At 40.3% G+C, this 27,579-nt stretch overlaps 1 protein-coding gene across 1 annotated transcript in view; it reads right to left on the reverse strand.

The window, feature by feature from the left end:
- ctnna1 (catenin (cadherin-associated protein), alpha 1) overlaps positions 1 to 27,579 on the reverse strand; it is a 238,033-nt gene that overhangs the window by 156,105 nt on the left and 54,349 nt on the right. Inside the window, exon 7 of the mRNA XM_063018999.1 lies at positions 15,123 to 15,326. Within this exon, the coding sequence (XP_062875069.1) occupies positions 15,123 to 15,326 (204 nt within the window). The remainder of the gene's footprint in view (positions 1 to 15,122; positions 15,327 to 27,579) is intronic.

Raw genomic sequence — 27,579 nt, forward strand, 5'->3', positions numbered from 1 at the left:
CAGAGTAAAGAAACAGAATGAGCTGCTTTAAACACGGGTCAACTCGCACTGAAAACAGTGGGGGTCAGGCCAACCTGCAAAACCCCGCACGTCACATGACTGCTAACAAACAACTGCTAATGGATTCGTTAGAGACCTGTTAAAAACGTGTGGCAAAAGTGATTAGCCAACCAAGGGCTGAGAGAATTTAATGAAGAGAAGGAAGAAAGTGGTGGTTGCAAGTAAATCCCTGATATGTAATAGATGTCAGCAGGCGTCTGCAAACCTTATACACATGATCTGGCTTTGCCCTTCTTTCTATATCTACTGGACAGAGATTTTCAGCGTCCTGTCGAAGATAACCGGAGAGGGATTGGTTGTTTGGGGTTACTCAATCACATTCCCTTTCAGTATCCAAAAAGAAAGTTACAGCTTTTGTCACTCTACTGGCTAGGAGATGAATCCTGATTAAGTGGAAATCCAAAACACCTCACTCCAGACCAACACTACTGGCTGGTCGGTCGTTTTACTGACTATAGATATTATGCATGGCAAACTGACCATTTTTTTTATGGAATTTATTATAAGGCTTCTTAAAATTATTTTTATGCATTTATTTTTATTGAATTTTTTTAAAGAAATTTCTTTTCTTGTTTTTATAATTTTTAAAAATTTATATACAAGTTTCTTTTGGTGAGATATTTTTTAATGGAATTTATTATATGGCATTTTTTATAATTATTTATGTATTTTTTATTTTAAATTAATGTTAATTTTGAATATTATTTTAGTTTTTTTTACTTTGATTTATTTATTTATATACAAGTTTATTTTAGTGAGATGACATTTATATTTTTGAATGGAATTTATTATTAGGGTTTTTTATTATTAATGTATTTACGTTGTTTTTAATTTTTATTTTATTTTAATTTTTTGTTTTATTTGTTTATTTTTTTTTACCTTTTTATTATTCTTTTAATTTATATAGAAGTTTTTTTTGGTAAGCTAACTGATTTTTTAAAATGGAATTTATTATATGACTTAAATTATTATTTATGTATTTTTTTATTATTATTTTTTTTACTTTGATTTTTTTTTGTATTTATATACAAGTTTGTTTTGGTAAGCTGACCGATTTATATTGTTGAATGGAATTTAATATTGGAGTCTTTTTATTATTATTATTATTATTATTAATGTTTTAATGTTTTTATTTTTAATTTAATTTTAATTTGTTTTCTTTTTATTTTTTATCTTTATTATTCTTTTAATTTAAGTTTCTTTTGCTGTGTTTTTTCTCTTTTAATGTATTTTATTACAGAGCTTTTATTATTATTATTCATGTATTTTTTATTTAATTTTTTTATTTGAATTTTGTTTTATTATATATATATATCCTTTTTTAATGTCCTATTAAAGTATTATTGGTTCTATATGTGTTATGAACATTGGTTAGACATTTGAATGTTTTTTAAAAAATTCAAAAAAATTTGTTTAAAAAAAAAAAAATAAATAAAAAAAAAAAAATAAGTTGACTTGCGTATCCCAGTGACTAAAGTGATGAAAGCACTGGTGAGCGGAGTGCTTCATCCTTTTCCTTAAAACTATGCCCCTGTTGAGGCTGAAACAAACTACTAAAAAAAAGCCTAGTGGGTAGGGCTTTGGGCTATCAATCGGAAGATTGTATATTTAAATCCAGGCTCTGCTATGCAGTCACTGTTGGGCCCCTGAGCAAGGCCCATAACCCTGTCTGCTCCAGGGGTTCCGTACATTGGCTGACATTGCGCTCTGACCCCAGCTTCCAAACAAGCTAGGATATGCGATAAAATAATTTAATTGTACTGTACACACATGTATCTGTATATATGACAAATAAAGCATTTAACTGAGGGTGTGTTGGGTAGCTGAGAAAGTGCAGTTTAGCAGTAATCATCAGTGTGTGTGTGTGTGTGTGTGTGTGTGTGTGTGTGTGTGTGTGTGTGTGTGTGTGTGTGTGTATTTAACACCTCATTCAGACCAAAAAGTCGACATCAGGATTAGAAAGACTTTTGGCTGCTCTGCCTCAGGCACACGAGCGTAATAACGCTAATACGTTTGTCAGCAGGGGGAACAGTCATCAGCTTCCTGAAATGTAATTAACACTCTGTTATAGGAATTTTCACCTCCATGTGCGCTCGGGTGGTGCAGCAAGCTAATGTGGTAGCCTATCATCACGGGGCTCAGTGTCAGGCACTGCTATCGACCAGCCCGGGCACATAAAAAGCCCTTTTCTACCAACAACCTAACTTTGAACTGTTCAGTGAGTTTATATATATATTAAAAAAAAAAAACAGGTTCCAAATAAGGAACCAGTTAGAACCGAAGAATGGAAGTTTACCAGCAGAAATCGCATCGAGCTGTGGAGGAAAGAGAAAGCAACAATGGGGGACACCCTCGAAGAAGCCACAATTTTGGGGGACAGTGGTAGCCTAGTGGGTAGAGCTTTGGGCTATCAATTGGAAAATTGCCGGTTCAAATCCAGGCTCTTCTATGCAGCCACTGTTGGGCTCTTGAGCAAGGCCTCTAACCCTGTCTGCTCCAGAAGCATCTGACCCAGCTTCCAAACAATTTTCTTTTTGTACTTTACATGTGTATATTTATAGATCACAAATAAAAGCATTCTTCTTCTTAATCATCACAGATTCCAGTCTATATATGTGCTACAATTTTAATAAAAATATTTATCTAAATTGGTAGATTTGGTTTTATTGTGGCTCTACTGTCTGGTCACTAAATAGACGGTTTATTCACCCTCCATCACGGGCAGGTGAAAAGATGCGTCTGGGAAGGCATCAGAGGGGACACATGATAAGTCTCAACCTGCTTCTGTCAAGCAGCAAAAAGTTATGTTGGAAATGACTGACTGGATCAGGTGAAATATGGGTGAACAGCCCTTTTAAAACCTGTATACACAAACAAGCTGACCTGAAATGAGACTGAACGTCCATCACAATGGCTGCCCGAGGCCAAATAAAGGAGGAAACACTGAGGGCTCGGAATCGGATACAGAAAGTAAAATAGAGCGTGAAATATATACAGTTCGGCATGGACACTTCCTCTAGTCTTCAAAGCTGCGTGAGACACTACAGAGCCCAAGAAATAATTCAAGAGCAGGCAAACATGAGGCTCAAGAGACATTCTGTATACATTTGTGACGGATGACAGATAGGATGCACTGAAGCCACTGTTAAAATCTAGCCGTCAAACCCTATAATAACGCTGGAAACGTTATTAACCCAGACACGGCCAATCATGTCAGTTTGTTTGTTTGTTAGGATTTTAACGTCATGTTTTTACACCAATCATGTCAGTGAGAACGCCCGATTGGCTGATAGCACCACTGAGATCCAGAATCTCAATTAGAAATTAGTTATCAGACTATTTATTTTATTGATGAAGGGCATTTAGCCAACGCTTTCATCCAAAGCGACTTACAGCACTGTGACAGTATACTGTCTAAGTAATTGAGTGTTTGCTCAAGGTGGCAACCTGGCAGTGGTGGGACTTGAACCAACGACCTTTCGATTACTAGTCCAATACCTTAACTGCTTGGCTACAACTGCCTGACTAGCTGCACCACCCAGGTGGCCAAAACGTTTGTGTATACACCCACTGCATCTTTATTCCCTATGAATTGCATGTTTGATCAGTGCTTGGAATAAACTGTTCACTACAGACTCTGTGAATGTTCAACTGGTTCTAATGATGTTCACGTTCATCCAACTCATTAACTACACTGTGAAGACATGTTGATATGAAACTCCATGTGCTGGTATTGTAACGGGACTTTAATGGGTTTGCTGGTCAGTAAATTTGCATCCATAGTGGTATTATTTGCTACAATAAATGGTTAAAGACTAAATTTAAAAGCTGAAGGTGGAATCTGAGCACACACACCACTTGAACTCTAATTCGACATCGGTTTAAAACTCAATGCGACTTTAGGTTTGTAGTGCAGCATGTTTTTGCTGAGAGGGTAAAAACAGGAGGGTATCACGGATGTCGGGATGAAACAGGTGCAGATGTTTGCCTTCCAGTAAAAGAAATGTCAGCAGCTTTAACATGTCAGCTTCTGTTAGTCATTTGGCTCGGCGTACATTTGTCCTTTTGAAGCTGGAGACTTCAGACTGAATTATTAAGAAGCCGGGGGAAACGTGTGCACTCGGAGACGACCCTGCGTGAAGCAAATTTACAACGAGGTTGAAACAAGCCACCGTTTGGCAGGAGGTTTGGTCAGCAAAGCAGGACTATGGCTCCAATCTACACTGGTAGCCTAGTGAGTAGAAGCTTTGGGCTATCAATAGAAAAGTTGATATCCAGAAAAAGAATTTGGTTGTACTGCACACCTTTATATGTATATACAGTATAACAAACAAAGGCATTTTATCTTTTTTTTAAAAGCCATCAGACCTTTAAAGTGAACTTCAGGCTTCGAGCTGCTGAGACTCTTTGGTGGTGGAAACCACTGGGTCTTCTTGGGAAAGGTTTTTATTTATAGTACGGAATATCTTATCCTGCATTCACATCGGCAGTGACTATTGTCACCGCATCATTATGACCTCTGGGTGTTTGATTGCCATGTTTTTATCCAAAGTGACTAACAATTATGACTAAATACACTTTGGGCATTTAAGGGTTAAGGGTTCCTCTGGGGCCCAACAGTGGCAACTTGTCGGTGATGGGGCTTGAACTGGCAACCTTCTGATTACTAGTCCAATCCCTTAACAACTGAGCTACCACTGGTTAAACTGACACCAAGGGGGGAAAAAGAAAATGCCACAGCAGTACAGGGTACTTTACTGGCTAGTATCTACAGACCGTATAGAAAAAAACTATGATCCCAAATCAGATTTCTTCCCACCCAGTTTTTACCACTAATTAGTTTCCGCTAAAAAGAATAAAAAATCCTGGAGGGAAAATGCTCATCTATAAATGATCCCTGTTTAATCCATCACTATCACTGTCTGTGCAGTCAACATGACAAGAACACTGTGTTTGTTCTTTGTAATTGCTGCCGTCTATTCGCGGAAGTTTGACACCACGATCGTTTCTCCTCCATCTCTAGTAGGAACTTCCATCTGGCAGAAGACTCGGAGCAATCAAAACGATCACAACCAGACACGCTAACAGCTTTTTCCCCCGGAGCTGTAGCACTTCTTAACCACAGTTGGTTAAATACTGGTTAAATACTTGTTAACAGTCCGTGTGCTGTCGGGTCTGTTCAATAGGTTACGTGTACCATTATGTGGATCACCAAAACAAAATCCTTGTATGTGTAACATATCTGGCGAAATAAAGTGATTGACTGATTCTGATCATTGCTCAATTCCTATTGGTATTCGCCTCATTGCTTCACTCCTAATTTGCATGAAGGTAAACTTTGCTCATCTTTGTTGTGTCCTGTCGGCAAGAACCGCCAGTTTTCATTGTAGCATTGTGTCACTGCTGGTGTGAAAGCAGGGTAAGACTTGGGAGATGAAAGTGTCCAAACTCTCATACATTTGGACCAAACAATTTATTTATTAGGATTTTAACGTCATGTTTTACACTTTGGTTACATTCATGACAGGAACGGTAGTTACTCATTACACAAGATTCATCAGTTCAAGTCTTTAACGTCAGACACAATCATGGACAATTTTGTATCTCCAATTCACCTCATTTGAACATCTTTGTACTGTGGGAGGAAACTGGAGCTCACAGAAGAAACCCACACAGACACGGGGAGAACAAACAACACAGAAATGACCCGGACCGCTCCATGTGGGAATCGAACCCAGGACCTTCCTGCATCCCGTGTTTTCAACCTTGGTCTGCGCTTTATCGCAAAGTAATCAGAGATTTTAAGAAACCAGGGTTTTATTTTATTTATTATTAGGATTTTAACGTCATGTTTTATTTATTTATTTGGATTTTAACGTCATGTTTTATTTATGTATTAGGATTTTAACGTCATGTTTTTTATTTATTTATTAGGATTTTAACGTTACGTTTTATTTATTTATTTATTTATTAGGACTTTAATGTCATGTTTTTTATTTATTTATTTGGATTTTAACATCATGTTAAAATTATTTATTTATTTATTAGGATTTTAACGTTATGTTTTATTTATTTATTTATTTATTTATTAGGACTTTAACGTCATGTTTTTTATTTATTTATTAGGATTTTAACGTTACGTTTTATTTATTTATTTATTTATTTATTAGGACTTTAATGTCATGTTTTTTTTTTTTTTATTTGGATTTTAACGTCATGTTAAAATTATTTATTTATTTATTAGGATTTTAACGTCAAGTTTTATTTATTTATTAGGATTTTAACCTCGTTTTATTTATTAGGATTGTAACGTCATGTTTTATTTATTTATTTATTAGGATTTTAACCTCATGTTTTACTTATTTATTTGGATTTTAACGTCATGTTTTATTTATTTATTTATTAGGATTTTAACCTCATGTTTTACTTATTTATTTGGATTTTAACGTCATGTTTTATTTATTTGGATTTTAACGTCATGTTTTATTTATTTATTTGGATTTTAACCTCATGTTTTACTTATTTATTTATTTGGATTTTAACGTCATGTTTTATTTATTTGGATTTTAACGTCATGTCTTACTTATTTATTTATTTGGATTTTAACGTCATGTTTTATTTATTTATTTGGATTTTAACCTCATGTTTTACTTATTTATTTATTTGGATTTTAACGTCATGTTTTATTTATTTGGATTTTAACGTCATGTCTTATTTATTTATTTGGATTTTAACGTCATGTTTTATTTATTTATTTGGATTTTAACCTCATGTTTTACTTATTTATTTATTTGGATTTTAACGTCATGTTTTATTTATTTGGATTTTAACGTCATGTCTTACTTATTTATTTATTTGGATTTTAACATCATGTTTTATTTATTTATTTATTTGGATTTTAACGTCATGTTTTATTTATTTATTTGGATTTTAACCTCATGTTTTACTTATTTATTTATTTGGATTTTAACGTCATGTTTTATTTATTTGGATTTTAACGTCATGTCTTACTTATTTATTTATTTGGATTTTAACGTCATGTTTTATTTATTTATTTGGATTTTAACGTCATGTTTTATTTATGTATTAGGATTTTAACGTCATGTTTTTTATTTATTTATTAGGATTTTAACGTTACGTTTTATTTATTTATTTATTTATTAGGACTTTAATGTCATGTTTTTTATTTATTTATTTGGATTTTAACATCATGTTAAAATTATTTATTTATTTATTAGGATTTTAACGTTATGTTTTATTTATTTATTTATTTATTTATTAGGACTTTAACGTCATGTTTTTTATTTATTTATTAGGATTTTAACGTTACGTTTTATTTATTTATTTATTTATTTATTAGGACTTTAATGTCATGTTTTTTTTTTTTTTTTTTGGATTTTAACGTCATGTTAAAATTATTTATTTATTTATTAGGATTTTAACGTCAAGTTTTATTTATTTATTAGGATTTTAACCTCGTTTTATTTATTAGGATTGTAACGTCATGTTTTATTTATTTATTTATTAGGATTTTAACCTCATGTTTTACTTATTTATTTGGATTTTAACGTCATGTTTTATTTATTTATTTATTAGGATTTTAACCTCATGTTTTACTTATTTATTTGGATTTTAACGTCATGTTTTATTTATTTGGATTTTAACGTCATGTTTTATTTATTTATTTGGATTTTAACCTCATGTTTTACTTATTTATTTATTTGGATTTTAACGTCATGTTTTATTTATTTGGATTTTAACGTCATGTCTTACTTATTTATTTATTTGGATTTTAACGTCATGTTTTATTTATTTATTTGGATTTTAACCTCATGTTTTACTTATTTATTTATTTGGATTTTAACGTCATGTTTTATTTATTTGGATTTTAACGTCATGTCTTATTTATTTATTTGGATTTTAACGTCATGTTTTATTTATTTATTTGGATTTTAACCTCATGTTTTACTTATTTATTTATTTGGATTTTAACGTCATGTTTTATTTATTTGGATTTTAACGTCATGTCTTACTTATTTATTTATTTGGATTTTAACATCATGTTTTATTTATTTATTTATTTGGATTTTAACGTCATGTTTTATTTATTTATTTGGATTTTAACCTCATGTTTTACTTATTTATTTATTTGGATTTTAACGTCATGTTTTATTTATTTGGATTTTAACGTCATGTCTTACTTATTTATTTATTTGGATTTTAACGTCATGTTTTATTTATTTATTTGGATTTTAACCTCATGTTTTACTTATTTATTTATTTGGATTTTAACGTCATGTTTTATTTATTTGGATTTTAACGTCATGTCTTACTTATTTATTTATTTGGATTTTAACATCATGTTTTATTTATTTATTTGGATTTTAACGTCATGTTTTATTTATTTATTTATTAGGATTTTAACCTCATGTTTTATTTATTTATTTGGATTTTAACCTCATGTTTTATTTATTTATTTATTAGGATAACGTCATTAGATATTAGATAACATCATGTTTTACACACTTTGGTTACATTCATGACAGGACAGGTAGTTACTGGTTACACAAGATTCATCAGTTCAAGTCTAATGTCAAACACAGTCATGAACAACTCTCTCTAATTCACCTCACCTGCACGTCTTTGGACTGCGGGAACAAACTGGAGGAAATCCACACAAACACAAAGAGGACATGCAAACCTCACAGAGAAAGGACTTGGACTGCCCCACCTGGGGATCAAACCAGAGACCTTCTTGCTGTGAGACTACAGTGCTACTCACCAAGCCACCGTGCCGCCCAACGTCATGTTTTACACACTTTGGTTCCGTTCATGACAGGAACGGTAGTTACTGGGTTACACAAGATTCATCAATTCAAGTTTAATATCAAACACAGTCATGGACAATTTAGTATCTCCAGTTCACCTCACTTACACGCCTTTGTACTGTGGGAAGAAACCTGAGCTGAGAAACCAGGGTTTGATGTAAATTCAGCATGAAAACAAACTAAAAAAAATGGGGGTTTAACATCTCCAGTAAGTGCAGCATCTCCGCAGAGTAACCAGGAGCCACAGCTCTGATCAATCTCTCAGTTAAACAGCCATTAATTACACGCTGCTTCAGAAGCAGCTGAATCTCGCTTTTGAGAAACACACCATGCCAAGATGAGGCATCGGCAAATGAGAGCTATTAGGATTCAGTCCACACACACACACACACACACTTTCCTCGGCTTTAGTGTCTGAGCCAGCTAAATTAAAGAAAATTCAGTGAGCGATTACCTCCCGCACTAAATCGGTAGCCTTAAATCCTCGGAGAAGGGTTTTGACCCACAAGGTTACGGTGTAGGACCCGTCTGATTTACAGCCGTGAGTCACGAGGGGGGTCGCGATTCAAAAACAAGCATCGCTTAAAATATCCTTATGACTGCATTCGTTTGTAAATCTGGATAAGGTTTGGGGGATTCCTTCAAATCTTATCATTAGGGACATCAGTGTTCCAGACTATTTGCAATAGGTGCAATAATGCCTATTTGTATGGGCACAGAGATCGTGACCAGCTAGAGACAAATCAATCGCCAGAGAGGAATTAGGAGGCCATGATCCTACAGTAAATGTCATTACATCACCATCTACACCGGCAAATCAATAGTTTAGTTTATGACCTTAATCCACTTCATATTTCGCTATGAACAAAGCCCAAGAACCTCAGCAGTGAGCTTGAAAAAGTAACCACTACAGACTAGAGAGAGAACACCACACTATGCTCTGTGTTTTCCTCCACCACTTGTGCCAGAGCTTAACGAGGAGAATCTTCATCCAGCCTCGCCTCACACATGCCGACTGTGTCTATAGAGCGGGGTTTATAAAATGTTAGGTCGATGTTTTTTACACGACCCAGGCAACACAAGTAATGCATCCTACTCTCTCTAAACAATCTGGTCCCACTGTGATTTACAAGATGTACAATAAAGCCTCCACAAGGGGGCGTTCATACACAAGTTCATTTAATTATTATCATTATTCTCTGCGACCTTTTTTTTTTTAACGGAAGTTGGTCACAACCCCTGGGTTTAAAGCGCCCTGCTATGGCGCCCAGGTGGCGCAGTTGGATATTCCGCTAGCACACCAGCCCCGAGATTCTGAACTCCTCTGTTTAAAACTCCTCTGTTGCCACCGGTCGACTGGGCACCACCTGGCGTGCATAATTGGCAGTGCCTGCAGCAGATACTAATCGGCCACCGTATCTGCAGGGTGGGGACCGGACTATGTGTGGGTGGGTGGGTCTTCATACGCTGTGTAAGGACCCTGATTGGCGGAAGAGACGCCTGTGCAGAATGCAGGGAGAAGAGGAGGGCTGTACACATGTCGGAAGAGGCGTGTACAGCGACGTGCTCTCCTCGGATGCAATCTGGTATCTCTCAGCAGCGGCGGACAAAATTGATTGCGCTAAATCGGGAGGAAAATGCATTAAAAAAAAAAAAAAAGCCCTGCTGGAGCACCCGGCCAGGCTGGTGGAATCTGCAGCACTCAAACCCGGGGCTCCACAGTGGCAACCTAACTAGATATGAACTCTAATGGCCTTGAGTCGACTGGCACATTACAGCAAGCCTGCAGCATGCCGAGGGGCTGCCTCCTGGTCACTATGCCATTTCAGACATTATATTCGCCGTGTTGTGGGCTTTCAATTAAGGGTTAACTTGATTAGCCATTATTCCACCTGGTGCTGATTAGGTTTTTATGACAGACAGGCTGCGCTGACCTATGGCATGAGCGTACCGTATCCCAGCGCAGAATCCTCTGCAGCTAGAGCGTCAGAAAAAAGAAACCGAGCGTTTTTATCAGCAACACGGCAAAAATCAAGTCGTGTTGTCAGACTTTTCCTAAAACGAAGGGTGAAACATGGCGTTTCAGACAGAAAGAGAGCGAGACGGCTTCATTATACCTAACAAGACCGTCCACTCACTACTAAAGGCAGCGAGAAAGGAAGATGGAGAGAAATCTAGCCAGCAGTGCGGCCTCAGCCGTGACTCCAGCTCTATAATATGCAGTCTGAGTAATTGGGCTTTACGTATCTAAAAGAAGCACTTTACTTTCTTCTGCCGACAGCCGACTCCAGCTCAAACGCTGCCCTAAAACTGACATCTGACCACAAAACACACTATTACCGCTGACCGAATGTGGTTTAAACCACAAAGATCAGTGATTGCTTTAGAAAGAAGTCTCAACTGATGAGAACTTGAAAGCAATAGTGGCTGGTATGGACCTCATTTCAGATCAGATTTATCCAGGTGATGAGGTGAATGCGTTACAACGTACAGTGCACCTAAACATGCTGTGTATGGTGCTACATAGTCACAGATCACTCAGTGGTCAGACATAAGTCGACATTGAAAAGACGGCACCAGGACTTACTATAGGACAAGCCTACGGCCCTAACTGTCAACGTATAGAAGTTAAAGGAGCTGCTGGTAAAATTCTGGATTCAGATACCACCCATACCCCAGCAGGTTAAACGATGCTTCATGTTTTGACAGCATTTCAGTGTGTTCCTGATATTTTGGCACAATAGCGTGTGTTTATATATAAATATTATCCATCCACGCTGGGAGTCGGACAGTGCCCGAGCTTATATTTGAATCGAGGCCGATTTGAGAATGATATTTATGCTTTATTACTTTTTATTGATTTAAATGTCATAGTGCAAGCCTCAAGGCTCGACTTGTAAGCTTTAATTTCACACTGGGACATCAAAAACTGCAATATATAAAACAGGAGGAAGTCGGTGACAAACCAACGAGTATCAAGAACCAACGACCCTCCCAAAAACTATCCACGCCAAGCTTCCTTCCACCCACAGTGTCAGGCTGCTATTTCTGGTGGCATCCATGCTGGAGAACAAAAAGTGGTAAATAATGACAGAGGCGGCAGGTCTGAGATCAGACGCAACCTGCAATAAAGCATCTGGAAAGTGTCAGCCCGAGCGTCTCCTCTTTCTACAAGTGCACATCATCATCAGAACCAGCAGGGTGACCACGCAGACCAAAAAATTTTCGCCCAGACTCCTGGTTTTGAAACCAGCCGAGAAGCACGTCAATTAGAAGATCACACAGGGATGTGACAGAGAGGGAACAGGACGTACTTTCAAACACAGCACCAGTCCCTCTCCTGCCTGCTTCCATTATTCAATTACTTCATTCCGTATCAATTAGAGAAGCCTCGGGAGCAGCCACGACCAGAAACACGAACGTTTCCTTGACGCACCAGGACAAATCGAGGGAGACGACGACATTATAGTCGTGAATACAGCCGGCAGCTTTCAGAGAACGTCACCGAACCCTTTCAAATGTCAGAAGGACTTCAGGTCACGGTTTATTAAAAATAGGCCGCAAAAGACTCGTAAATGGGGTGAGCTGGCAATGCAAAGCCACCCAGAATGAATTATCACAGACTGGATCAAATATTGAAAAACTCCAATTGCTGTTTTTTCATTTTTGCTAGTTATAACTTTTATAGTTCCATTTAATTTAGTCTATGTATGATTTGTGTCTAATTCATTCAAATTATTCTCCAGGTCACCCAAAAATTACGAAGAAGGTCCCTGCTGAGTCTGGTTCCTCTCAAGGTTTCTTCCTGTAGTTTTAAGGGAAACTTTCCTTGCCACTGTCTCCCTCGGCTGCTCAATAGGGGTTTTTGGTCTGTCGGTCCTGGATTCTGTAAAGTTGCTTTGAGACGATGTCTATTGTAAAAAGTGCTATACAAATCGATTTGACTTGACAACTGTTTTGCGCATCACAATTTGCAAAAAATCAAAAAGTTTACACACACACACACACACACACAAGACATCCAGGTGGTTACACTAGCCCAGCACCACTGGCACCCAGGGTTCGAATCTCTGTGAGCTATTGGCCGACAGTGTCTATACAGACATAATTGGCTCAAGGCTCGACTTGTAACCTTTAATTTTATACTGGAACATCCAAAATTACAATATATTAAACTGAGTGGAGGTTGGTGACAACCCAACAATGCTCCAAAAAACAATCCACGCCAAGCTTCTTCCCACCCACAATGCCAGGCTGCTATTTCTGGTGATGTTAGAACACCAAGGGAAGAGGAAAGCAAGCATCAAGCTCTTCTCTGTACTTACACCCAAGTGGTGGAACGAGCTTCCCTTGTCTGTCTGAACATCTGAGTCTCTTGCGGTCTTCAAAAGACGATTAAAAACCTTCATCACCTCTTTACTAAGCACTTAAGCTGACATGTACCATTTGGTTCTAACAGGGTTTCAGCAGATTTGTATTTTTGAACTGTTGTGAAATGTAATGTTCACTATGGAAGCAAATCTGTAAGCCGCTCTGGATAAGAGTGTCTGAAATGCTAAAAATGTAAATGTAAGAGATCTTAAAGAAATTTTGGTGCTCTGATCTTCTACTCCAGTGTTATTTGCTGCAATGAGTCTGAGAGAAAGAGCCCTGCAAAACCCGAGTGTGCACAGAAAGAAACTTATCACACACGGACAGAAAAAAAGCTTCAGAAAAAGCTTCCAGTTTATTAAAGGGAGGTTTGAGTTTATATAGACGAGATAACACGTGTACGTGAGAATGTGAGCCGATGTCCAAGCTTAGCAACCGCGATCAAAGAGAGTTATTTACAAGCAGAGCTAAATTAATGTTTAGGGGTTTATTTATTTATTTATTTAAGTTTTAACGCCATGTTTAACACATTGGTGTCATTTATTGGCAGTATTATATGTTAATGTTTAGGGGTGTTGGGGTTGTTTAACAGTCAGAGAGGGAACAGAAACTGTTAAAACACTCTGTTGTAACACAGGTCAGAGGAGAAGGACAAGTGACCAAAAGTTTATGGACACCTTGATCAGGGCGGAATCAATGCAGTTTACTGTTGATTAGAATGTTCCATTACGCTTGACTCCTATTACTAATCTGAGCTATTAGTATTAGTTTGTACAGGTCTCAAACACAGAAGAATGGTACTGGGGAGCTTAAAATGCTTGGAAATGGTGCCAAGATCATCAGTACAATCGTCCACAAGCTTATTTACAACATCTAGCAGCTCTGCAGCGGCGGGATGAATTGTCCAGTACACTAACCACTGAGCTCTCATTACCAAATGACATGGAACAGTGGTGCCTTGTTTGACTATTCTTTCTGACCTCATCTGCCAACTAATGCTGAACGGGTGGAGGGGAAAAAAAGCCAACTGCTTCATGGATAAGATGCTGGTAGAACTGGAGCATTAGCATTGTGTTTCAGTGGCCACTTTATTATAAGGAACACATACGCCCGTTTCATTTGCAGGTCCAGTCATTTGACCAGAAATACGAGTGGATTATCAGGTAAATAATGTGAACCAGGAGCATCATGGGAATTAAATAATGTGCTTGTAAAGAGAAGGGTGAAGTATGTAAGACTTGGAATGAATGACAGGATAGTGAAGGTGTGCCAGGTGCCATTTAAAAGCATCATCCGTGTTTCCGCTCTTTACAGATGTTGATGCTGAAACGTCAGGATTTAATTACTAACCTTTAATAAGGCTTCTAAAAAATGGCAAGGAACCCTATATGCAGGTCTTTATTAGAAAGAGAGAGAGCAGAGAGAGGAAAATAAAAAAATAAAAATAAACAAAAAAAAAAAAGAAAAAAAATAAGAAAATGAAAAAATAATAAAGAAAAATAGAAAAAGAAAAATAATTTAAAAATAGGACAAAGGAAAAAAATATAAAAGAATAAGGGGGTAAACAAAAAGCAAAAGAGGAATAAAAGGAAGGAAGGAACAGAAAAAGCACCTACGTTACACGTATTCAGAGAGCCGGTCTTTATTAGAGAAAGAGAGAAGACTGTAAAAAATAAAAAATTAATTAAAAAAAAGAAGAAATTAGAGAAAATTTGAAAAAAATTTGAAAAAAATAGGAAAATAATGAAAAAAATAAAAATAAAAAAAAATAAAAAAAATATATATATATGACAAACAGAAAAAGAAATTAAAGAATGAGGGGAAGTGAAAGAGAAGGAAGGAATATAAAAAAGGTGCACCTACGTTGCCCATGTATTCAGACAGCAGGTCCTGCAGAGCCTGGCGCACGGAGTTACACTCGGCCACGATGCGCTCACGCCGGTCATCGCGGGTGCAGGACGAATCGGCCATGAGGGCGGCGCCGCTGATGATGCTCTCCAAGCGCTCCTCCAGAGACGGGCGGAAGCGCTCCTCGCTGAAGTTCAGAGGGTCCACAATGATCTGCTTCTGTAATACAGAATGAAGAGGAATGCACTGGTTATATACAGTATGCAGATACACAATGAAATTCTTTTGCACATACCTCAGCTCATATGAAAGCTGAGGTCAGAGTGCAGGGTCAGTTATTGCACGGTGCCCCTGGAGCAGAACGAGTTAAGGGCCTTGCTCAAGGGCCCAAAAGATTGATAGTCCAAAGCTCTAACCACTAGGTCCCAAAACAAGCATGAACAAAGTCTCCCAAAATCAGAAATTATGCGGTCAAGATTCCCAGAGTTGGGGAATTCACAGGGGTCAGTACAACCGGAGTGCAACGTCTGAGCCTCACCCCCTTTTTGATCATGGTCTCGCCCCTGCCAGGTAACTAAGGGATGAAGTATGTGGGCAGCGCTCATTTTTAAGTTCCCAAAGATGCTACCTAATTACATTAGGAATGATATGATGGGCATAAGTTCCCACAGTCCTACTCAAAAAATCTTGTGGAAAGTCTTGGCTCCACATCAATGCTCGTCAATGACAGGAATCATTATTCATTTACGTAATAATTTATTAATAAATAATTAAATTATTTAATGCATGGTATACAGCCAAAAGTATGTGGACACCTGATCATGGGCTCGTTAGATATTACAATTGCTTTTCAGCCTTGCTGGAAACACTGGCACTTAGTTGATGCCCGACTGGTAGATAGCACCTCCGACACACAGGTTCGAAAGTGTGCTAGGACTTATTCAAATTGCATATTCTGTAGTTAGACGATCATCATCGCAGGGCAGTGTGTGACCTAACAAAAGCTCTGGGCATAAGTTCCCACAGTCCTACTCAAAAATCTTGTTGAAAACCTTTATTCCATATCAACGCCCGGCTGGTCGATAGCACCTCTGACACACAGCTTCGAAATAGTGGGCTAGGCTAATAGACAGGAAGTCCCAAATTATTCACAGTGCATATTCTGCATAATATTTGCGGGTTCTTTGTGAGGTTCTAAGTCCTTAATGTTTGTGCTACCACTGTCCTGTTATCGGAAAAGTCGCTGGTTCAAGGCACACTAATGCCATGTTTTCACTGTTGGGCCCTTGATAACAAAAGCTCTGGGCAAAAGTTCCCACAGTCCCACTCAGAAATCTTGTGGAAAGCCTTTTCAGAAGACTGCAGGCTTTTCATTGTAATCAATATCTATGTGCATAGCTTTGGAATAGAGGATCTAACCAGCTCACGATCAGGTGTCCACATACTTTTGGCCTGTGATGTGTTGCAGTTCATTTAAAAATAATTTGGCCTCTTTCACACCAAGCTAAAGAACCAAACCAACCCAACAGGACAGCAGTAGAACAAAAATGAACACCCTGAATCTGTTATCGGAAGGTCGCTGGTTCAAGCCACACTTATGCCAGGTTGCCACTGTTGGGCCCTTGAGCAAGGCCCTAAACCCTTAGAACAGTCAGTCATGTTGAGTAAAAGCTCCTGCTAAAAGCTGTAGATGTCATTTTTAAGTACTTGACTAGTCATTACAAGGTCACTGGTTTAAGCCCCACTACTTGAGCCAGGCCATTTACTGTCAGAATAGTATTCAGTCACAACCATGTCACTATGGATAACACGTGACTGATAAACCATGTCATTGTAAACGTAAATGTCACTCACAGTTCAGGTCTTCTAATCAAACAACAGTGTGCAAAATAAAGGCTCTGGGTAAAAGTTCCCACAGTCCCACTCAGAAATCTTGTGGAAAGCCTTTTCAGAAGACTGCAGGCTTTTCATTGTACTCAATATCCAGCTCATGATCAGGTGTCCACATACTTTTGACCCGTGATGTGTTGGTTTGGTTCTTTAGCTCGGCGTGAAAGAGGCTGAATTATTTTTAAATGAACTGCAACATAACTGGACAGAAGTAGGACAAAAATTAGGAAACTGAATCTGTTATCGGAAGGTCGCTGGTTCAAGCCACACTTATTCCAGGTTGCCACTGTTGAGTCCTTTGACAAGGCCCTAAACCCTTAGAACAGTCAGTCATGTAGAATTAAAGCTTCTGCTAAAAGCTGTAGGTGTCATTTTTAAGGCAGCGGTATTTGACTAGTCATTAGAAGGGTGCAGGTTTAAGTCCCAGTGCTGCAAGGTTGGCCCTGTTGGGCCCTTGAGCCAGGCCATTTAGTGTTTACATTTTTGGCATTCAGAAGACGCTGTTATCCAAAGCGACAGTATATTGCCTAAGCAATGGAGGGTTAAGGGCCCAATAGTGGCAACCTGGTAGTGGTGGGGTTTGAACCAGAGACCCTTCGATTGCTAGTCCAGTAACTTCACCACTAGGCTACAACTGTTTTCAAACCATGTCAATGTAAAGGTCACTTGCAGGCCAGATTTGGGCAAAAGTTCCCACAGTCCCACTCCGAAATCCTGTGAAACTCCTTTTGATTTTACTCAATATTAATGTCCATGGCTTTGGAATATCTAACCAGTGGAATATCTAACCAGTTCAAGATCAGGTGTCCATATACTTTTGTTCCCAGTAACTGCTTGGATCGGTTGTGGACATTCTGGTCCGAATCGATTCACAAACCACACAGTGTGACCGGTTTGGTGTGAAGAAACTCCACTGACCTGAACAGACCCCCTGACCTAAGCTGTGTTCTACACCTTTGATACACATTATGAAGCTGGTTGCTTGCCAGGCCTTATTTACTTCGACTGAATGGGCACAAATTCCCACAGCTACACTCCAAAACCCTGTAAAAAAAAAACGGCTGATCAAGCTCATGATCAGGACAGCGAGTCGGCATCTGCTGATTAGTGGTTCGTCCTCGTGATTGGTCCACTCAGACCGCTACAGTGAGGAAACAGAAACTAGGCGTGTCAGTGATTGACCTTTTCAAGCGACGGCATTAATCAGCCGACGATGTTTCTAATCGATTCATTAAACCCATCCTTAATATCCATATTTGAACAACCCCCCCACCCCAACCATGATGCTAATATTTGCTCGCGCTCCCGAATCCTCGCCAGAAATACCAGCTAAAAAGTACAGCGCCGTGTCACCATGGCAACAAGCTCCCTCTCAGTGACTCACTAAAGTTGTCAGCTGGAAATTAGGCAGCGAGAAGCGAGGTGGAAACGAGTGTGTGTGGTGGGGGGGGTTCTTAAAGTCAACACCGACCCCAACGTTCCCTTTGGTTTTTGGATACACAATTTACCATCTGGCTGCTTGGCTATGAGAAATCAATCCCGTTCGTGTGCGAGAGCAAGTGTGTGTGTGCGTGTGTGTGTGCGTGTGTGCATTCGCGCTTCCCACTCAACGACTTTTTAAGGACCTCGGGGCTTGGAGAAGAGCGCCGCGAGCCGCCAGCCTCAGCTGTGCATGGGCACGTACACAGAAAAGGATGCCGACGTCTCTGCGAACGATCGAGTTCAGGTGTTCCCGCAACACCCACTGGTAACAGGTGGACTGAGTAAGTGTGCTGTGCCAACAGTTTAGTGAGAATCCTGTTCCTCCTCCAGCATGACTGTGCACTTGTGCATAAACCGAGGTCCTCAAAGACACGGTTTGGAGGGTTTGGATCTGCATGGAGGTAGTTTAACGGCCTGCACAGAGCCCTGGCATCAACCACATTACACTACTTCGGGATGAATTAGGATGTCGACTGTAACACCAGGCTCTGGCCATTCTGTCAAGATCAACAGCAGTCATGCCGGCATCAGCTGCTTGAAATGTAAGAGGACAGCGGTAGCACAAAAACTGAGACTAAACGTCATCGGTAGGTCGCTGGTTCAAGTCACACTCATGCCACTGTTGGGCCCCTGAACAAGGCCCTTAAACCTTAGAATAGTCAGTCATGTAGGATAAAAGCTCATGCTAAAAGCTGTAGATGGCATTTTAAAGGCAGCATTACTAGACTAATCATTGGAAGGTCGCTGGTTCAAGCCCCAGAACTGCACGGTTGGCCCTGTTGGGCCCTTGAGCCAAACTGGGATGTCGACTGTAACACCAGGTTGTGGCCAGTCTGTCGAAATAGCATTTGTGAGTTCACAGACATGATGGAGCAATCAAATCAACAGTAGTCATGCAAGCAACTGATTGAAACACAATAGGACAGCGGTAGCACTACAATTAAGGGACCGAGTCTGATATCGGAAGGTCGCTGGTTCAAGACCCACTTGCACAAGGTTGCCACTGTTTGGCCCTTGAGCAAGGCCCTTAACACTTAGAATAGTCAGTCGTGTAGGATAAAAGCTCCTGCTAAAAACTGTAGATGGCATTTTTAAGGCAGCATTACTGGACTAATCATTGGAAGGTCGCTGGTTCAAGCCCCAGAACTGCAAGGTTGGACCTGTTGAGCCCTTGAGCCAAATTGGGATGTCTGTCGAAAGAGCATTTGTAGTTCACAGAAGTGATGAGATCTACTGGAGCCAATTACAGCAGGGTCAACTCTAGATTTAATGCTCATGAATTAAACGAGGGCTGTCCAGCAATGTGACATTAAGGTGTCCACATACTTTTGGCCATATGAGTTGGTGTTTTTCCACACCAGGGGATCAAATGTCACTTTACCAAGTTGAACTCTTTCACACACGAACAGCAAACGATGTAACGCATCAAAGTCTAGCAGATTTATCTGCAGGATTCAATTTCAGCACACTGGGCTGTGTTCTAACAAAGTGCTGGAGGGCACTAGAAAGTGTACATGGAAAAAAAAAAGTGTGTGGGTATATCAACTGTACATAGTGTACAGTGATTTAGGACACAGACCCATAAGCTGCCCAAGTAAAAAGCCTTAAGTGAAACTGAAGCATGCTGATCACATACACAAATGAAATACGGGAGCAAGGTTAAAGCTTAAAGCTTGCTTGACTGTGGACAGCAGACAAGTTCCAGCAACATCTAATTTAAAGCAGACCCATTTTGGTAGTTCTTGGGTTACTGATCTGATCATTCTGAGAATCTTCACTCAGTATAGGAAATCAGTTTAGGTTCTTTCTGACCCTGTAGAGAGGCCACTGTTCTTTTAAGGAAGCGGTACTGGACTAGTCATTGAAAGGTCATTGGTTCAAGCCCCAGTGCTGCAAGGTTGGCCCTGTTGGGCCCTTAAACCAGGCCATTTACTGTCAGAATAGTTTCCAGTCCGTTCAACTAAGTCAAGTGTGAGTTCACAGAAGTGATGGGATCAATCCAATCAACACTAGTCATGCAGGCCTGTGTTGATTCCATTATCAGAAGGTTGCTGGTTCAAGCCACAGTAATTCCAGGTTGGCCCTGTTGGGCCCAGTTAAATTTAGGATTGGTTTTGAGGTTTAAGGTTAGGACTAGTAGTCACCCGCTGTAGTCGATCACTGAGAAATCAAGAGATCACGCCGAAATGAAATAAGTTATCTAAAATGGACATGCTTTTACTCCTGACATTTCCTGCGTGGGTGGGACACCACCCCTAAGATCCAGGTTTGAATCTCAGCCCATCAAACAGCCGGTTGACACGATTGGCTAATTGTTGGCGAGCGAAAATCGTGTAGTGTAATCTAGGCATACGTTTGGGGTAGAGTGGGTGGCCTGTGAGGGCCTGTGAGGGTATTCCAGAATAAAATCGGATCTACCCCAGCCACAATTTAGGATAAAGCAGTTGAGGAAACGAAAATGAAATGAATGAAAACCCTCCTGACGACGATCAGATTCAGAATCACACCTCCACACGCATTCCATCTACACTAAAACTCCAGCAAGGCACGAGGCGAGGAACTTGAACCCATTCATCGTGTTAGCAGTATCTGGAGCAAAATGAGTGGGAGAGGAGCTCAGTCAGGTTATACCTTTCCTTTTATTTATTTATTTTTATTATTTTTACACAGCTTACTGTAATGTGTCTAGAAAAAGCAGCCGAGCTAGAGCCGAGGGCGTAATTACCGCTCGTCCTGATTTCTACCAATTTGTGCTGACCTGCTTTCCTCATACGGTCGGAGAGCGAGGAAAATTGCAGGCAATTTAGAAAACAGTTCAGCTAAAAAAAAAATCTAAATGTGCAGAGTTTTCTACATACACAGAGACGTGGCTGGTTATTTTACATACTCAGTTTCCAAAAAAAACTCTGGGACATGGAGTAAAATGCAATAAAAGAAAGAATCTGGGTTTTGCTAATTCTCTTGGATCTGTATTTAATTGATATTTATTTATTAATTTATTAGGATTTTAACTAGTGATGGGCCTATGCAAAGTTTTTCAGTTCCGATCTGATTCCGATACACAGCTACCGATACCGATACTTTAATATTATTGATTGTTATTGTGTTAAGGGTTACATTATGAGGCTGAAACCACACAGAACATCATATTAAAAGAGCAAATAAAGCCGCTCAGGTGGTGAAACGGTAAAGTACGCTAGTGCACCAGAGTTGGGGTTCTGAATGCATCGCATCGAATCTCGACTCCGCCTTTCCGAGCACAAACAACGATTGGCTGTTGTTCAGGGTTAGAGGGTAGAAAGTCGGATCATGGGTCCTCATAACCGGCGCGACTGCGGCCCCTGCTGGCTGACTGATGGCGCCTGCACAGGGCTGAGGAATAATGCTGATGCGGGTGTGGCCCTCCGTACACGGTGCCCGTCAAGTGTATGAACTCGACTCGTGCAGGTGAAAAATGCAGTCTGTACTGACTGTACGTGCCGGAAGGGGCGCATGTCAGTTGAGAGGCGTCCTCAGTCAGCGGTGAAGGGTCAAATCAGTATAGAGGACGCAATCAGGGTAACTGGACACGACTAGATTAAGGGAGAAAAATTGGGGGGAAAATAGATCATTTAAAAAAGAGCAAATAAAACATATTTTGCATTTGTTTTCTCTGTTAAGTTTTTATTCATTCTCTATTCTTGTAATGTATTTTTGAAAGCAAAGAAAGAAAAGCACTCTTAGTTTTCGTTGTCTGCTGGAAGCTTAGCACGTTTTTTGAAAGCACCGGCGAGAGTCTGCTGCCTCGTGGTGTTTTCCTGTCCCGCTGGCATGAACTCCTGGTGCTCTTTAAATGTGAAACTTCTGCAGGTGCTTGATTAAATTAGAGAACATGCAGACTCCACACAGAAAGGACCCAGACCGCCCTGCCCTGCCTGGAGAGCGAACCCAGGACCTTCTTGCTGTGAGGTGACGGTGCTACCCACTAAGCCACTGTGCCACCAGTACAACTGATAAAAGTAGAAAGAAAAGATTCCTAATGCTCTCACTGATCAGCTTCACAGTTTGTTTGTTTGGAAACTACATTCTCTATTGTTTTACCCCGAGGGCATTCTGATGGAAACCTGTTTACCCGCCGAGGTTAAGGATTAAAGTCGAGACTGCCAAGACAACGATGCTGCTCCTGCCGGATGTGACGGGTCGGGAGTAATTGCACCAAGAATGACAAGAACTCACTACAGACTTTATTAAACACTAGACTGAATAATAACTCTATTATTATTTATTTCTTTATTTATTACCAGTTATAATTTTTAGTTCATTTAATTCTGTGTTTGTATGATGTGTAAATCGTGTATTTATTTAAAGTATCCTCCAGATCACCCAAGAAGGATGGGTCCGTGCTGAGTCTGGTTCCTCTCAAGGTCTCATCCTGTAATTTTCAGGGAGTTTTTCCTTGCCACTGTCGCCCTCGGCTTGCTCAACAGGGGTGTTTGTATCTGTTGGTCCTGGATTTTGTAAAGTTGCTTTGAGACAATGTCTTTTGTAAAAAGCGCTATATAAATAAAGTTGACTTGACTTTGTTTATTAGGATTTTAACGCCATGTTTTACACTTTGGTTACATTCATGACAGGAACGGTAATTACTCATTACACAAGATTCATCAGTTCAAGTTTAATATCAAACAGTCATGGATAATTTTGTATCTCTAGTTCACCTCAATTGCACGTCTTTGTACTGTGGGAGGAAACCCACACAGACACGGGGAGAACATGCGAACTCCACACAGAAAGGACCCGGACTGCTTTATCTGGGAATTGAACCCAGGACCTCCTTGCTGTGAGGATTCCTGATGTTTACACTGATCAAAATCATTGTAGTTTGTAGATTGTTTAGTTGTTTATTAACGTCATGTCAGCTGATAAGGCTGTTATCATGGCCGAACAATAGGTTCCATCTTTAAAATCAAAGTGTGGGTCGATTTGTTTCTTTACAGGAATCCATAAAGAGACGTAATAGAAATGAGGGTGTTTGTGTGACTGAGGGTGTAGAGAATCATTGATTTTTATAGTTTATATGGCGTGTCGATGTCCAGTGGAGGACTGGAGGCTTTTCACTATACTCCACATCAGTGCACATAGTTTTAAAAGGTATCGTTCAGTCATTGATTTAATGCATGGTATATGACCACAAGTATGTGGACACCTGATCATGAGCTTGTTAGATATTAGAATGTAAGCTTTTCTTGCAGTTCTTTGTATTGTACGATTTTGTTCTGGTGCTGTTTATCTGTTGGGGTGCATAAAGAATGGGTTTATCAGAGGCACAAAGGCACAGTCATACTGGAGCAGGAAAGGCCCTTCCTCAAACTGCTGCCACAACGTTGAAAGCATTAACGTGTCAATATTTTTATACATCGATTAGCAACAAGTGTGGCTGAAACACCTAAACTCAATACACTATATGGACAAAAGTATTTGGACACCCTCTCTAATTTTAGCGGGGGGTGCTGGAGCCTATCCCAGCTTTTCAATGGGCGCAAGGCACACACTAACACCCCGAACGAGGCACCAGTCCATCGCAATGCAGACACACATACACACACCCATTCACCTATAGGGCAATTCAGTGTCTCCAATGAACCCGACTGCATGTCTTTGGACTGTGGGAGGAAACCGGAGCTGCCGGAGGAAACCCACGCAGACACGGGGAGAACATGCAAACTCCGCACAGAAAGGACCCGGACCACTTCACCTGGGGATCGAACTGTGAGGCGACAGTGCTACCCACCGAGCCACGTGCTCCCCTTATGTGTTTCAGCCAGAACAATTTCTATCAGCTGTAATAAATCAGTTACATAAAGTACATAATATGCCTCCAACTTCGCAGCAGCAGTTTAGGGAAGGTCCTTTCCTGTTCAAGCATGACTGCAAGCTCTATAAAGACATGAGGAAATGCTCAGTTTAAAGAGTCCTGACCTCAGCCTCACTGAACTGGAACACCAACTGAGCCTTTCTTGACCATCAGTGCTCAGTCATACAGATGCTCTTTTGACTGAATAGACACAAATTCCCACAGACTTTAACGCTCGTGAGCAGCCTTCTCAGAAGAAAGGCAGGTCTAGCTGAAAGATCATAAAGGTCACTAGTTTAATACTGTCTGCTTTTGAAATGGGCTGACCAACAAGCTTATGGTCAGGTGTCCAAATACTTTTGGTCATGTAATGTATACACCAATACATTTCCTCTAACAGGGTTTCAGTAGATTCGCGTTTTTGGACTGCTGGACACTTGTACTAGAGTGAGGAAATCATTAGTGAGTGAGCACCTCTGTAAGTCATTCTGGATAAGAGCTTCTGCTAAACGCTGTCAACGGAAATGTACGAGCCGCCAAATTCACCCGCTTCAAACGGCTCTCGGCGCAGATCGAGAGCTAACACTAGCACTACGGCTGTCCGGCAGTACTGATGGACTCGCGTTAGACGTGAAGTTTTCAATCCTGGCGGCTACACCAGAGCTCATTTCATCCCGGCTCCGGCCATCATTAGAGGAGGCGAGTAATGAGGCAATATTTCTGCCCGGCTCAGATCCGTGGCGGCTTTCTGAGCTTTTATGGCTCGAGCAGAAAGGAACGGAGCAAAACAAGGTCAGAGTGAAGCGAGTCCAATCACACAATGTCGCACAATCAATACGAGAGCAAGAGAGTGAAAGGACAGGCATTTACACTGCAACAAAAAAAAGCTCTTGTTGCAGGTAGAGGAAAAAATCCACAGCGCATTAATCAGCAAAGAGCAAAAATCAGGACGTTCATCACTTTAAATAAATCGTTATATTCAATCTTAGAGTTCAGCTAGACGGGAACGCTAAGTTTTGCAACCAGGCTCATTCCGCTTAGATCAAGATAATTCATCTATTATTCTATATACATACACTGTAGAAATAAGGAGGTGGTTTTAATGTTATGGCTGATCACTCACTGTCCATGTTATCAGCTCCACTTACCATATAGAAGCACTTTGTAGTTCTACAACTACTAACTGTAGTCCATCTATTTCTCTGCATGCTTTGTTAGCCCCCTTTCACCCTGTTCTTCAATGGTCAGGACCCCCCACAGGACCACCAGAGAGCAGGTATTATTTAGGTGGTGGATCATTCTCAGCACTGCAGTGACACTGACTTGGTGGTGGTGTGTTAGTGTGTGTTGTGCTGGAGTTTTTAAATACCGTGTCCACTCACTGTCCACTCTATTAGACACTCCTACCTAGTTGGTCCACCTTGTAGATGTAAAGTCAGAGACGATCGCTCATCTATTGCTGCTGTTTGAGTTGGTCATCTTCTAGACCTTCATCAGTGGACACAGGACACTGTTGGCTGGATGTTTTTGGTTGGTGGACTATTCTCAGTCCAGCAGTGACAGTGAGGTGTTTAAAAACTCCAGCAGCGCTGCTGTGTCTGATCCATTCGTACCAGCACAACACACACTAACACACCACCACCATGTCAGTGTCACTGCAGTGCTGAGAATGATCCAACACCCAAATAATACCTGCTCTGTGGTGGTCCTGTGGGGGTCCTGACCATTGAAGAACAGCATGAAAGGGGGCTAAGAAAGCATGCAGAGAAACAAATGGACTACAGTCAGTAATTGTAGAACTACAAAGTGCTTCTATATGGTAAGTGGAGCTGATAAAATGGACAATGTGTGTAGAAACAAGGAGGTGGTTTTAATGTTATGGCTGATGAGCCCAAACATCAAGTCAACGCATCTTACAACCACATGATCCAAGACAAAAGGAGTTCAATCAGACCAGGTGACCTTCCAGGCAACCTTCCTGCTTTATCGTCCAGCTTCAGATATGGGGTAAGAATGAGAACTCTGTCTGTGCTGCAATGAATGAACTGTGCGATGACGCATTCAACTAATCACCAGGATTAAATGATCTGCAGTTGGAGCCACAGTAAGACTTCTGATCTGTACCAGAGTCGTTGGCATCAGTGAGTCTTGGCCGCCCAACAACCTGTCGGCGGTTTGCAGCTTGTCCCTCCTCAGACAGCTGTTTGTTTCGGAAATGCTTCAAGCCATTCGTCTGGCAACAAAGACTTTGCCCTTATTAGTCCCTCAGGTCTTTGTGCTGATCAGATCAGCACTTACATCACTGATGCTCTGCCATTCCATATTTAGTGTACTGGTACACAGTAAAGCGTAACCAGCAATTTTCTATCATCACTCTCCTCAAACTGTTTAAATCCACACTTTAAAGTCCTAGTCAGGTTGCAGTTGCTGACCTTCAGATTATAGGTCTACAGGAATATAGGTAGCAGTGTGTTAAAGCAGTGTTGTAGCGGAGCAGAACCTCCGTTTGAAGGCTCAGTGTCTGAGGCAGCGGAAAGACTCGAACAGGCCCCCTTGTCAGGAGGTCGTTATCCCCTCGAGAGACCTGCTGAGTGCAGTCTGAGAGGGAAAATAAGGCCTAAAACAGACGCCACACGCACGGGCAATTAATCCCTTGACAGGCGAAACAGTTGGAGGCTTCCAAGTCCCTGACAAACTGGAGGGGGAAAAATGAGAGCGGTTTGTGTCGTTGGAGTGATGGGGGTAATTACACAGTGTGGAAAAAGAGCTGGAAAGAGAGAGCCGGAGATTGAAAGAGATAGAGTCTGAATGAATGAGAAAACAAGAACCTGAGGCTGAGCAAACGACGGAGGCTGCACCAGACACAGAAATGAAACGAGTCGAACGAACCACGCCGTTACACCTGCATGACTAATAGCAACTGGCTTGTCCTTATGAATTAATGCGTGATCTCACTTGGCAGAAACAGAAAAGAGGGGGGTGGGGGGGGGGACACTCTTGGTTCAGATTAAGAGACTTGAACAAGCATCGGGTGGCGTAGCAGCAGACTAGATCTAAGTTCACACTACACAACTTGATTTCTTGTAACCGGGAGTCGTTGTAGTTTTCACACTACACCATTGATCGGCGATAAGGGGGTCACGCACTACACGATCGATCACCAGGAGGGAATCTCAGACGAGTCTCTGATCTCCCAAACTACGTTTTGGCACAAAATCACAAAATACACGTCCAAAAATACACGTCAGCAAGAAGTGCGCAATCAAA

Source organism: Trichomycterus rosablanca, chromosome 1 (genome assembly GCF_030014385.1).
Source record: "Trichomycterus rosablanca isolate fTriRos1 chromosome 1, fTriRos1.hap1, whole genome shotgun sequence".
Classification (NCBI taxonomy): Eukaryota; Metazoa; Chordata; class Actinopteri; order Siluriformes; family Trichomycteridae; genus Trichomycterus; species Trichomycterus rosablanca.